At 51.0% G+C, this 13,203-nt stretch overlaps 1 protein-coding gene across 1 annotated transcript; it reads left to right on the plus strand.

Moving 5' to 3' along the window:
- The first annotated feature begins 6,516 nt into the window (after positions 1–6,516).
- Positions 6,517–9,674, plus strand: A4GNT (alpha-1,4-N-acetylglucosaminyltransferase). The gene is made up of 3 exons (XM_005425088.1): positions 6,517–6,633; positions 7,322–7,768; positions 9,063–9,674. Exons 1-3 carry the CDS (start codon positions 6,517–6,519, stop codon positions 9,672–9,674), a joined length of 1,176 nt encoding a protein of 391 aa, XP_005425145.1.
- Positions 9,675–13,203: the final 3,529 nt, after the last annotated feature.

Genomic DNA, 13,203 nt, shown 5'->3' on the forward strand with positions numbered 1-13,203 from the left:
AAGGGAAGGGAAGGGAAGGGAAGGGAAGGGAAGGGAAGGGAAGGGAAGGGAAGGGAAGGGAAGGGAAGGGAAGGCCTGACTTTGCCCCAGTCACATCCCTGGGAGCTGGGGCCTCCTTCTGCTTATGTGACACTGAGGGAGGATTTTGGCCTCCCCTGGCCATGCCACCCAGCCCTTGGAGGTGCAGGAGGTCCAGGCACAGGCTCTGCCTCCAGACTCCCATTTTCTGCGGAAAACAGGCTCCCTAGAGGGCAATGCAGAGCAGCAGCAGCAGCACTTTAGCTGCGCCCTGTGGTTAGTGTTTCACTCAGCTGTCTCAGCCCAAACACCAGCTGTGGACCAGCTGTGACCCTGCTTATTGTCTCCCCAGCAGAATTTTGGGGACCCAAATTGCCATGCTGGGCTGGCAGGGCACCAGTGAAGCCATGGCAGTGGCACCTGGAGCAGGGAATGGGCAGAGCCTTGGCGGGGTGCTCAGCCTGCAGCATCCAGGGGGTACAAAGAGATTGGCCTCAGCTCATCTGGAACTAAGGAGGCTGCTCCAGGCTATAAGTTTCTGCTGGAGTGATCTCCATGCAAAAATCTCCTCCTAAATCTGTGGCAAGAGTCTCAGTAGGGCATTAGGGAGAACTGGGGCAGGATGGGGAAGTTTCCATGTTATGGATAAGATAAAAACTGGGCTGGAACTTTTACTATCAGCTGCTATCTCTGTCCTGGTGCTGCTGCATCCTCCAGGCTCAGCAGACACTTTCCAGGGCCCTGGGAAGGGAGGCAGGAATGGACCACCATGCAACCATAGACTCGTGTGGCTTGGAGGGCACCCTGGAGATCATCCATCTGCAATGCCAGGGATCTGCTGGATGGGCACATGGATGTGCTCACCCCCAGCGTTGGAGCTGTGTGCTGCCCCCCCCCAGTTCCCTGCAGGTCACCTGAAAGGATGGACCCGTGTGGGTGTTTGCCCAAGGGGAGGGTTCCTCGCCCCGGGGTGTGCCGGCACGCTGGGCTCCTCACCCACGTCATTGCCCCAGGGATGGTTCTCACAACCGGAGCCCTCCCGCCATTATTCCCGGGCTCTTATCAGCTGATTAAGCCCTGGGTATCTCGCTGCCTTTCCCGTGGGCGCTGTTTACCCTCCCATCCTGCTTCAGCCCTCCCAGAGAGAATCACGTACCCAGGGCAGGATCTCTGCACCCTGCCTGGGGCTGAGGGGCTGTCCCCGAGCAAACCAGAGCCCCTGGGATGTTCGTGGCTGATTTTGAAGAGCTGGCTGGCTTTTTAGTGCCATCACAGGCTGTGGGAGGGGATGCACTGAGCGGTTTTGGTGGTTTCTGAGCACTGCTGGTGGAGAGATGTGGGGGTTTGGGTGGAAAATGGATGGAAAATGGGTGCAACACGTGGTGATGCCAGCACTCCTTGGCTGGACAAATCTTCCAGCTCTCCTAGTTTTTCTGGATATACAGCTTGGCCAAAAATAGGAAGAGAAAGGAAAAGGATGAGGAGGAGAGAAGAACCTGAAGAACCTGCAAAGAACCTGATTGCTGCTGGTGGCTGGAGCCAGGGGTCACATCTCCCCTGGGTGCTGTGATGTCCTCACATGGGCTGGGCATCTCTGGTTCAGGGGGATGCACTGGGCAGTTTCCTTGGATGCCACAGCTCCACCTCTCCTTACAAATGTCCCAGCACAGGATGGAGTTCACAGCCCTCACACTCCAGAGCCAGGAAAGCTCTGGGGGAATCTTTCCAGTCTGAGGTGGGTCACCCAGTCCTGTTCCTGCGCCCTCAAGGCATCCTGCTGAGTATGAGCAGTCTCTGAGGGATTGGGAACCTCCCCACCTGCCCGGGCAGGATGTGCTGGGTTATTTGGGAGGTGTTTCTGTAGAAAGCCCTGTTGTTGCTGTTGCAATGTGTTTACAAGGGTTAGGCCATAGTGTGCCCCAGCCAGCCTGCTTCTAAGTTTGTTATCAAAGCCTGAAGAATTCTACAAAGCTACTGAAACATAATTTGTGCTAAATTAAGAAAGAAGAGGCTCAGAAACCAAATACCAAGACCACAAGAACTAGATAACAGAAGACTGTAAAACCCTTAGACTGTAACCAATCACACATTCTGAGAAATGCAGGCAGGAAATGAGTGAACAAAACAAAGAGACTAATCAAGAAATGTGTACCTAGTAGTTTGTAGAATCTATAATTATGTGTGTAAGGTAAACAATAAACAGCTTCTGCTTAATCATATTGGTTAGTTGTCCAAGAGTCCTGAATCTCCCATGTCACTGTCATATTTTCTGGAAAAATCCCTTCACCAGGATTTCTTCTCCTAGGAAGCTGAGAAGCTGGAGACAAAAATGAAAACAATAATTCTCTGATCTGCTTTTCCTGTGTTTTGCTGCTTTAGAATGTGGTTTAGAGATTGTTTATCCAACCTGTGAATTGTTTTGACTTAATGACCAATCACGGTCAGGCTGTGTCGGACTCTGGAAGGAGTCACAGGTTTTTCATTAGTATCTTGTTAAGGCTTCTGTCTGCATCCTTTCTCTATTCTTTAGTATAGCATAATAGAATAGAATAGAATAGAATAGAATAGAATAGAATAGAATAGAATATATAATACCATAAAATAATAAATTAGCCTTCTAAGAAGATGGAGTCAGATTCATAATTTCCTTCCTGCCATGGGAAATCCCAAAAACACCACACTCCCGGGTGTTGCCTCCTTTGGAAGTATGCAGAGCACCAACCCCACATAGGAAAGTTCTTCCTTGCCCTAGAACACCCTCCCTAGGTGTGGATCTGGATACAAAGAGAAAAGGCTGAACCCCCAAAAGGTGCCTTTTCCCAGTCCCACCCCTCCTTTGTGATGCTGGCAGAGCAGGGGACTCACCTTTGGCCACGGGAGCGCCAGGCACTGCCCACTGCTGGGAGAGCACAGCCCCAGCTGGGCCTTATCTGGGCACCCCAGAATGCAAACAGCAGAGCCATGAGGCTGCTCCGAGCCCTGCCAGGGCAGCACACAGCCGGGAGGCAGCGCAGCTCCCTGGGCTCTCCAGTGCCTCTGGATCCCTCCCCGCGCGGCTTCCCAACGGCCTGCACGCCTCACCTGCTCCTGGCAGCCCTCAGGTGAGTTTGGCTCTGTCCCTGAACCTGTTGAGCTGGGGAATGGGGAGGCAGGTGTGGCACAGGGCAGTGAGAAGCCCCTTCCTTTGCTCAGATCAGATGCATTAATTAATCTGCCGTGAGCCCCATACGTTCCTCGCACGCGTTTTCCATCAGGAAGCACTGTCCTGGTGCTAAATGTGATGAAGCTGGGGTTGGCCTGTGTGCACGTGCATTGGCTCGATTGCAGCTGTAATTTCCTCAGAGACTCAAAAATGAACGGTTTGTGTTCACCAGACGCTGTCTGTATGGAAATCAGGGACTGGCCTGGGGTTGTTCCCAGAATCAGGATGGGTGCATCCCAAAGGCAAATCCCACCGGCTGTCAGGGGAAAGCTACAGAGAGGGGGGGAGGTCTCTGCTTTGAATCCCGAGGGATTCCAGGAGCTGTGGGGATGCGGGTTCAGTGGCACTGGGGTTTGCCAGGGGACTGTGAGATGTGCAGTATGTGCTCGTGGTGCTCGAACTGCAGTTTGTGGTGCAGCTCGCGCTTCGGAGAGCCGAAAACTGAAATGAGAAAACTGAAATGGGCTCGAGGGCTGTGCAAAATGTGAGCTGCAGGCGCTGGGATTTAAAAAAAAATAAGTTATTTATTTATTTATTAAATATCCTTTTTAGCATATGAGGAGTTTTAGCCCTTGTTCAAGCTGAGCCTGAGTCCCTGCAGGGCTGGTGGTGCCCCGCGGGCTGTCCTGGGCTCATCCCTTTGCACACCACAGGGACTCCAGTGTGTGATGTGCAGGGCCAAGACCCAGCAGCATCACTGCCCCTCATCGGTGGCAAAATCCCACTGCATTCCCAGAGCCTGTGTCTCACAGGCCAGCTTGGGTAGTTATCACAGACATCTGTAGTAATCTCCCTTGTAGTCTCCCAGCCGTCCTCATGCTGCACTTGAAACACGGAAATTGCCCCAAGAAAAGAAATCTCTTTACAAGATGGGCCATCAAGGCAGCAGCCGCATCCCGGAATCATCCCACTCAGCAGGGTAATCTATTCAATGGCCGGGATTTATTTTTAACATTCAGCTCCGCAGTCCTTTTAACTCGAGCAGGGAAGGGAACATTTTGATAACAGCAGCCTCCAGGTCAAATGTGATGAGAATTCATAACTCGCCACACAGGGGTTTTGGAAAACCAACCAAGCAAAACAATTTCCCGGAATGAGCCGATGAAGATGCGTGTTACTCTTCACAATGTCATGCACAGAGCACGGAGGTATTGGAGTAGCTCCTCATTCTCTGCCCACAATTTGCAAATGAAATGCCTCCCAGGCTGTTTTAAATCTGAAGGACTATTGCGAGCACGGCTTTGCTGGGCCGCTCATAAAGACCTGAGACATCTGATCTGGCAGCCATCAAAGGAGAAATATGAATCCAGTAATGGGAATGTCCTCATGGTCCCAACTCTAATCAAAGCAAAGCCAGGGGTTTCTGCTTCAGGAGAGTGGCATCAAGATTTAAAAAGGAACAGAGGGGCTCCAGTCCCTGGTCGGCACTGGAGGAGCAGCAGGGATGATTTACAGGGGCATGGAGTGGCAGGACAGGGGGAATGGCTGTAACTGCCAGACATTAGATGGGATATTGGGAAGGAATTCCTTCCTGTGAGGATTATGAGGCCCTGGCACAGGGTGCCCAGAGAAGCTGTGGTGGCACCTGGATCCCTGGAACTGTCCAAGGCCAGCTTGGATGGGACTTAGAGCAACCTGGGCTAGTGGGAGGTGTCCCTGTCTGAAGGGTACAGGAGCACCACTGGGTGTCCCCCAGGACTGGGATAACCCAGGTTAGATTGGAAGGATCCCCCTGAGCTTTCCTGGCCCTGGAGTCCTAGGGGTGTGAACTCCAGTGGCGGGGGGTTGGAACAAAATGAGCTCATCCTGCACTTGAAACACGGAACCAACCCAAACCACTCTGGGCTGGGAAAAAAACCAACAACCAGAATCCTGAAAATCTCTGGGCTGGGAAAAAAACAACAACCAGAAGCCTAAAAATCTGTCCAAGCCAAGATTGTAACAGAGCTTCCAGGGAGCAACATTTTCTTTCTGTTTTATTTTCAAAAGACCAGAGTAAATTGACTGCACCTGTCTGAGAACGAGGCACAGGTGGGAAAGGTGGGAGGAAATATGGAGATTGAGGACTGTAGTTTATTTTAATGTCAGTGCTGGTGTCTCCTGAGCCCTGTGGGGCTGGGCTGGGCTGGGCTGGGCACGTGTGTTCCACCTGAGCCCCACGGGGCTGCCTTATCTGCAGGCTCGGGAACGTGGCCCTTCCAAACCGCGGATATTTGCTCTCCATTCCCTTCTTCCGCTCAAATTCCATATCTGCAGGAAGGCCCCAGGGGCTGCCACTCACAGCAGAGTGCAGGGACAACGAGAGAAACTGGGAATGGGATTGGAAAAATTAACACAGAATATGGAATCCCAGAAAGGTTTGGGTTGGAGGGGAGTTTAAAGCTCATCCAGTGCCACCACTGCCATGGGCACGGACAGCTTCCACTATCCAAGATTGTTCCAACCTGGCCTTGAGCACTCCCAGGGATCCAGGGGCAGCCACATCTTCCCTGGGCAACCTGTGCCAGAGCCTCACCACCCTCACACCCAAGAATTTCTTCCCAAACTCCTGTGCTGTCCTGGGAACCCAGGATGTGATGAGAAACCCTGTGCAGCTGGAATGGAAAACAACAAAATCTGTTATTCAGCATGGGAAGCAGCACTGATGGGAACAGTCACTGCTTTAATATTTAATTTGATGAGATCCAGCTCTGAGAAATGGATCAGGAGCTGCCACAGCTCCAAGCACAAGCTCAGCACTGGCAGGGAATTTCCATGGGGTTTGCTCTGCTCCAGACTTATCTGTATTCTAGAAGGGTGACATGGAATGAGGCTCATTAATTATCCCAGCACACAGAGCTGTGTTTCCTGCCATTCCCTTCAATCAATCAAGCTCTGGGCACTTTCAGGGCCTCTTGGACATTGGGCTGTCATTCCAGGTATGTCCCCTTGGCTGGACCCTGGCTCCTGGTCCCTGCAGGGCCACTCAGGTGCAACCAGGTGTCATTTCAGGAGGGGATTTCCCTGTGTCACCAGACAGTGCAGTGCAGATCCCATTCCATGCTGCCTCTTAGCAGCAGGAACTCCCCATGGCTCTATGGCCTCGTGTGCTGCTGGGACTGGGAGGGGGAGCTGTGCCAGGCACAAGGTGTGTCTCACCAAACATGGCCCGTCTTTGTCCTTCTGGGTCTCACCAAACATGGCCCGTCTTTGTCCTTTTAGGTGGATCCCACCCCTTTGCTGGGACTGAGGCTGAGCCAGCAGCAGAGCTGGTTTTCCCCTGTGCACCATCCTGGTACCTCCAGAAATCCCTTTGCATGCTCCAGAAGGTTTGGGTGTCCTCACCAGGGAGCTGGGCTTTGCAGGAGTCCAACAGTCACCGCCAGGGCAAGAAAAGGTGCTGGAAATGTAGATTTGTCAGGACTATAATCCAGGTAGGTCATAATTCCTTCCTTGTATGAAACCATCCATTTTCTATCCTCATCTGCTTCTCTCTGGTCCATCACAAGACTCCATCCCTGCAGGACACAAATCCCTCATATCACTCACAGTTGAAGTGTTAGCAGAAGGGATGGATTGGGAAAAAGCCTTTGGCATGCTGAAGTTTTAGCTTTGGGTGACAGACCCCAAACTGAAATCACAGCCTTCCCCTGTGACACTCACAGCCTCCTTGGGCACCTAATTCCACGGGCACATTTGGCTCCACAGATTCCCTGGGACAAGCACGTGTTGGAATGACACTGCAGTGCTTGGGAACAATTTCCCACACCAGTCTGCCCCAGAGATGCTCTTGGGGCTCCTTGCCTTGCCGTGGTGACCCTCCCCACCCACTCTCCCTGGGTCCTTCCCTCTCTGCCAAGCCCATGCCTGTGCCATGGGACACAGGTGCCCATCCCTTCTCCAAGACCTCTCCTGGTTCCCCCTGCCTGGCTGGGGCCAAGGAGGTGGGACCCCAAATCTTCATCCTGGTGGGAGGAGGCCTCTCTACCCATAGACGGATTGTCACTAGGCCTGTCACCAAACTGCCTTCACCTTTCACTGTCCAAAGCCATGTGCTTCCATGTCCCAGTCCTGCTGAGCAATAACTGGCTCCTCCTTTTGCTGTTCCTTGTCTCTCCTTAGCACCCATGTCGGAGGTATGCCCCCAGACGCTCCAGGAAAGAAAGAATGTTGAGGAAAATCCAGATATGCCTCTGTTTCTGCTTTGTCTCGGGCATTTTGTACGAGATCTCCCTCTTGTCCAGCTGTGTCTTCTCCTACCTGCCCATGGCCCAGCAGTACCTGACGCCTGAGCAGGTGCTGAACCTTGGCAAAAGCATCATTTTCCTGGAGACGACGGAGCGGGGGCCGCCCCCGCTGGTGTCGTGCTCCGTGGAATCCGCTGCCCGCATCTACCAGGACAGGCCCATCATCCTCTTCATGAGGGGACTCAACAACGAGACAGCCCTGGACATGAACACCAGCTATGCAGCCTTCTCCCTCTTGTCTTCCATGAAAAATGTCTTCCTTTTCCCTCTCCAGATGGAAACTGTCTTCCAGGAGACCCCCCTGCTCCAGTGGTACAACCAGGTGAGTGTTAAAACAAGTGGAAAATGGGAAAAGAGTTATAACTAGGGGTGGGGAAAGGCTATAAAAGGAAGGAGGAATGCAGGACTGTGTGAAATTAGTGACTTTCATTGTTTTGGTTGGGAACAGATTCATTTTGGCCACGTTCTGCTGTGTATTCATCTCTCTGTTTATGGCATACGTGATCGGCCTTATCTGGAGAATCGGATTTTTTGGCAAAGGAAACATCGGTAAAAATAGATTGCAGACGTGTTTTGAGAAAACAGCCTTAATAATCTTCCCCAACAGAAGCTGGTTGAACAAAATGTGCTGCCTGAGCACTTGATAGAGCTGCCTCACTCTGACGGAGCTCGCAGGAGATAAGAGATAGGGGAGAGATTTCAGGTTCTATAGCAGCAACATGCAAAGCCAAGGTGGGATCTGGTGAGCTCCACCCTGGAAAAAGTTCCTCGGGCAAACTTCCCACAAGTAGCTTTGGTCAAACTGCTTGGGCAGGGCAGGCAGATTTCCTCCAAAGTCTTTCTTATCCTGAGAAAAAATTACTCCAAATGCCAACAAATGCGGATGAAAAGCCTCCAGGCTGGTTCAAAGAGCTGGGAGGGATCTGGGAGTGTGCTAAGTGGGTTGTGTCCCTCTGAAATAGCAGGGAATGACTCACGGTGGCATTGGGTTAACACTGTAGGTGCCATCAAACCACCTGGGAAATGTTCCTGCATTGCTAATGCTAACAAAGCACTGCTCTGCTGTCACAGACATATTTTATGAAAAATCCTTTCCTTAGGATTTTTTCTCCTGAGAAGCTAAGAGGCCTCAGGAACAAAATGTAAACAATGATTATCTGCTGCTGTGGAATGCAACAGGTGGATCTGTGATTGGTCTCATGTGGTTGTTTCTAATTAATTGCCAATCACACCCATCGGCTCGGACAGAGAGTCTGAGCCACAAGCCTTTGTTATCATTCTTTCTTTTTCTATTCTTAGCTAGCCTTCTGATGAAATCCTTTCTTCTATTCCTTTAGTATAGTTTTAATGTAATATATATCATAAAATAATAAATCAAGCCTTCTGAAACATGGAGTCAGATCCTCATCTCTTCCCTCATCCTAAGACCCCTGTGAACACAGTCACACTCTGCTCTTTATCTTATCACAGTAAATCCAATGGCAGCCAGAGCTGTCAGTGCCATTTGCAGCCATGAGGGTTTGCAGTGAGGGTTTGTGGTGCCAATTGCAGCCCTGTGGATGGACTGGATCCGTTCCCTGCCTGAGGCATCACATCTCACCTTTCCCCCTCTGCAGGTGGTCCCGGAGCAGGAGAAGAACTGGGTGCACGTCAGCTCAGATGCCAGCAGACTGGCGCTCATCTGGAAGTACGGGGGCATCTACATGGACACGGATGTCATCTCCATCCGGCCCATTCCCCAGCGGAGCTTCCTGGCTGCGCAGAAGTCGCGCTTCTCCAGCAACGGCATCTTCGGCTTCCCCGCCCGCCACAAGTTCATCTGGGACTGCATGGAGAACTTCGTCCTCAAGTACAACGGCAACATCTGGGGCAACCAGGGCCCCTTCTTGATGACCAGGATGCTCAAAACGCTCTGCAACCTGACGGATTTCCAAGGCACCGAGGACCACAGCTGCCAGAACATCTCCTTCCTCAACCCGCAGCGTTTTTACCCCATCCCGTACCCAGCCTGGAGCCGGTACTACCAGGTGTGGGATAAAAGCCCCAATTTCAACCACTCCTATGCACTGCACCTCTGGAACTTCATGAACCGCAACCGCAAGGTGGTGGTGGCCGGCAGCAACACCCTGGCTGAGAACCTCTACAAAACCTACTGCCCCAGCACCTACGAGGACCTGATCCAGAATGCCAAGCACAGGGATCTCCCAGAGCCTGAGGAGGTTGAGTGACACGGAGCAAGGAGGGGTGATCCTTCCAGCCAAACACAATCCCCACTCGGTCGGTATCCGGCTTTGTAGGAGAAAGAAGGAACTTTCCGTGACCACTGTTCCTATTCCCTTGGGATGCTGAGAATGGTGGTGGGTATCCGTCAGACATAGCCTCCAAGGACTCCTTTGCCTCAGTTCTGTTTCCTGATAGGTGCTCATGTGCCAAACCTTCCCAAATCTGACAGACTTTGCTCACAAGCTTCTCCAAGGAAAAAGTTCCTAAAGAGAGGGCTGGCCTCCTAGTAGAAATGTTGTCTCTATTCCTCTTGGAACTAGCGGCAGCTTCCCAAGTCAGAAAAGTTGGAAGCATAACAGACTTTGGACTGGAGCCTCCGGGGCAAAAGAGGAGAAACCCAAACCAGCGTCTTTTCCTGGTGTTTTCCTCACATGGACTTTACACCCTACGTTTTTGAGAGGGACTTCAGTATGAGTGAAAATAAAAGAGTTCATAAACCACCACTCCTCTGAGCTCACTTCTCCCTGAAAAATGAGTCACATTTTCCAAAGGTTTGTGCTCCCACATTTTACTTTGTGTTTTGCCAGGAAGTGGCTGCTCTGCCCCATCCTCCCAGATCAATCCTGACTGTAGAAAGTGTGCCTGGAAAGGAGATGCTGAGACACCAAGGAAGGATAGGGATGGTCCTCCAGGTTTCCAAATACCTCTTAAGTAAATGGATTCCAAAGGACATGAATGGTCACCCATGTCCAGCTGTGCAAAAATCTCATTTAATCCCAAAAGGGTTCCCAGTGAGCAATCCCCTTCCAGATACTCTCTTTCCCAGGAGAATGCCGATCCACCCAATTCCCTGAAGAGAAACCCAGCTTTCAGATCTCTGCTGAGTCTCTCTGAACAGCTGGTTTTAACTCGGGAGCAGAAAGGTGGGGATCTGTCCCCGTCATGCAATGTTTGCTGTGTGCACATTGCTATCTCCTGCAAACACAGCAGCTGCTGAGCCGGCTGCAGCTCAGAATTTGGGGTTCACCAGGACAAGGGAGCCCTCTGCACACAGGGTTTGTGTGCTCCTGTGTTTGGGCAAGGGGCTCCTCCTTGCCCTGTGTTCCCCCAAAGTCACTCCAGTGTAAGGCCAGGTGGCGCCAAGCCGAGTGCTGGCGATTGTTGGAGCAGAAGCTTGACATGAAGGAATATTTTTCCTGTGTCCTCACCCCTCCTGTGCCCTCCAGAACATGCCTGTGGATAGAGATGGACGCACATCCAGGCAGCTCTGGGAGCATCTGCTTTGTGGATGTCTGCTCTCAGCTCAGGACACCTCCCACTGTCCCAAGTCGCTCCAAGCCCTGTCCAACCTGGCCGTGGGCACTTCCAGGGATCCAGGGGCGGCCACAGCTGCTCTGGGCACCCTGTGCCAGGGCCTCAGCGCCCTCACAGGGAACAATTCCTTCCCAATATCCCATCTAAATCTACTCTCTGAGCATGGATGAGACTGTGCCCGTGGCCACAAGAAACCCACAAGGCTGGACAGGGCTTGAAGCACCCTGGGACAGGGGGAGATGGAACAGGACAGGCTTTAAGGTCCTCTTCAACCCAAACCAGTCTGGGATTCCATTATTAGATTATTGAGGGAAATAACACCAGAAATGACTGAAGTTGTGTCCTATCATGGCCAGTGAGAAAACCAAAAGTTGTCAGCAGCAGACTCTGTACCTGGTGGCACATCTTCTGCCCTTTGGAAGACATCCCAATGATGAAAAAAAAGTCCAGAGAGCTTTCCTGGCTGGTGAGGGGAAGAGGTGGCTGCAAACCCATTTTGCCTCATTCTCATCTTCTTCATTCCATTTTTGCCTCAGGTCCCATCCTGGGCAGCAGCCCTAGGCCACCAACACCCAGGAAAAGAACACAAGTGAAATAATAGTAATGGGAAAAAAAAAAAAAAAAAAAGAGGCCTTGGCTCATTAAGAGCATTTAAGCAGATGTTTAACTCTAAGCAGCCTTAAAATATTTGCTGAGTTTAGACTAAGCCTAATTTCAAGCCCCATTTCAAGCCCATCCAGGGATGTTTTACTCTATTTGGCACTCATTAAACACAAAGTATCACATGAATATCATCAGCATGAGTCGGCCACCGGGGTGTCATCCATCAGAGCAACGCTTTGAATTCCAGTTGAGAGCATCTTTTCCTTGGCACCAGGTCTGAGTGACACGTGGGGTGTGACAGGATGGCACCTGATGGCCAGGGGATTGTTTTTGGGAAGGAAAGGCCCTGAGCTGGCCCCTCTCAGGTATGGCCAGCTGAAGGGACACAGCTCTTGGGGAATCTCCATTCCCAATTTGCTCTTTTTTGCTCTGGTTTTGAATGCATTTCATAATAATATTCTGCAGAGAGAGGAAAAATTGCCAAAAAATGATCTGTGATGCCCAGTCTGTTTCTGTACAGATCCAACTGCTCTCAGCAGACAAAGCTGAAGGTAATGATGGCATTTTGAAGCGAATCAATTTGGATGTAGATACATTTTTCATAACTTCCATCCCTTCATAGCACAGTCTCTTCTCTGTGTCCCTCTCTAACAGCCATGGAGTCCCTGCAGGGATCTGGCTGTGCTTCCCCTCATGTGAGCCATGGACTGGACACTTCCAGTCCTCCCACTGCCAGCACAGCTCAAAAACCAAAACTGTCCCTTGGCATTGCAGCCAGATCCCAGGGGAATGAGATTTCCACGAGATTTCCAGCAAGTTTCACAGCAAAGGGATGGCCTTGCCTCCTTCAAACTATGCCAGTGGTTATCTGCATACAAACAGGGCCTGCTGTGGATCCTTCACTGCAGTCCAGGGGAAGGAAAAGGGGGATTTCTGATCCTTAATGCAATCAGAAAATAAAACCAGTCCCAAACCAGGTCTGGCTGTCAGCAAATACCCAAGGGAGGCATTGTGACCCCTTTGACATCCTCCAGCCAGTGGCCTTGAGGTCAGATGTGGTATTTTCTGAGACCTCCATTGTTGGAAGGAAGGAATGATGAATCTGACTTCATATTCTCAGAAGGCTAATTTATTATTTTATGATCTATATTATATTAAAGAATACTAAGCTAAACTATACTAAAGAATAGAGAAAGGATACAGAAAAAAGGCTAAAAGATAATAATGAAAAACTCGTGACTCTCTCCCCAGAGTCTGACGCAGCTTGGCCATGACTGGCCAATCAGTAAAAACAATTCACATGTTGGATAAACAATCTCCAACCACATTCCAAAACAACAAAACACAGAGAAGCAAATGAGATAATACTGTTTTCCTTTTTCTCTGAGGCTTCTCAGCTTCCCAGGAGGAGAATCCTGGGCAAGGGATTTTTCAGAAACTATGGAGGTGACAATCAGAGGTTGTTCTCCAAGGGCTGGTGCCATCCCCAAAGGGACAGTGGTGTCCATGCTTTCCATATAGGAAAAGCAAGTGTTCACCAGGACTTGGGGCTCCTGCTCTGCCTCTCCAGCAGCCTTTCCTGGGCTAAATTACCCAGGGCTGCTTCCCCCTGAGGGT

Source organism: Geospiza fortis, unplaced genomic scaffold, assembly GCF_000277835.1.
Source record: "Geospiza fortis unplaced genomic scaffold, GeoFor_1.0 scaffold118, whole genome shotgun sequence".
Classification (NCBI taxonomy): Eukaryota; Metazoa; Chordata; class Aves; order Passeriformes; family Thraupidae; genus Geospiza; species Geospiza fortis.

What these genes read in the sequence shown, in the direction of transcription:
- A4GNT (XM_005425088.1), top strand. Translation starts at nt 6,517, where the DNA reads ATGCTCCAGAAGGTTTGGGTGTCCTCACCAGGGAGCTGGGCTTTGCAG. An exon ending in TTGTCAGGACTATAATCCAG is followed by an intron (nt 6,634 to 7,321) that starts GTAGGTCATAAT and finishes GTCTCTCCTTAG; the next exon opens with CACCCATGTCGGAGGTATGC. An exon ending in TGCTCCAGTGGTACAACCAG is followed by an intron (nt 7,769 to 9,062) that starts GTGAGTGTTAAA and finishes CCCCCTCTGCAG; the next exon opens with GTGGTCCCGGAGCAGGAGAA.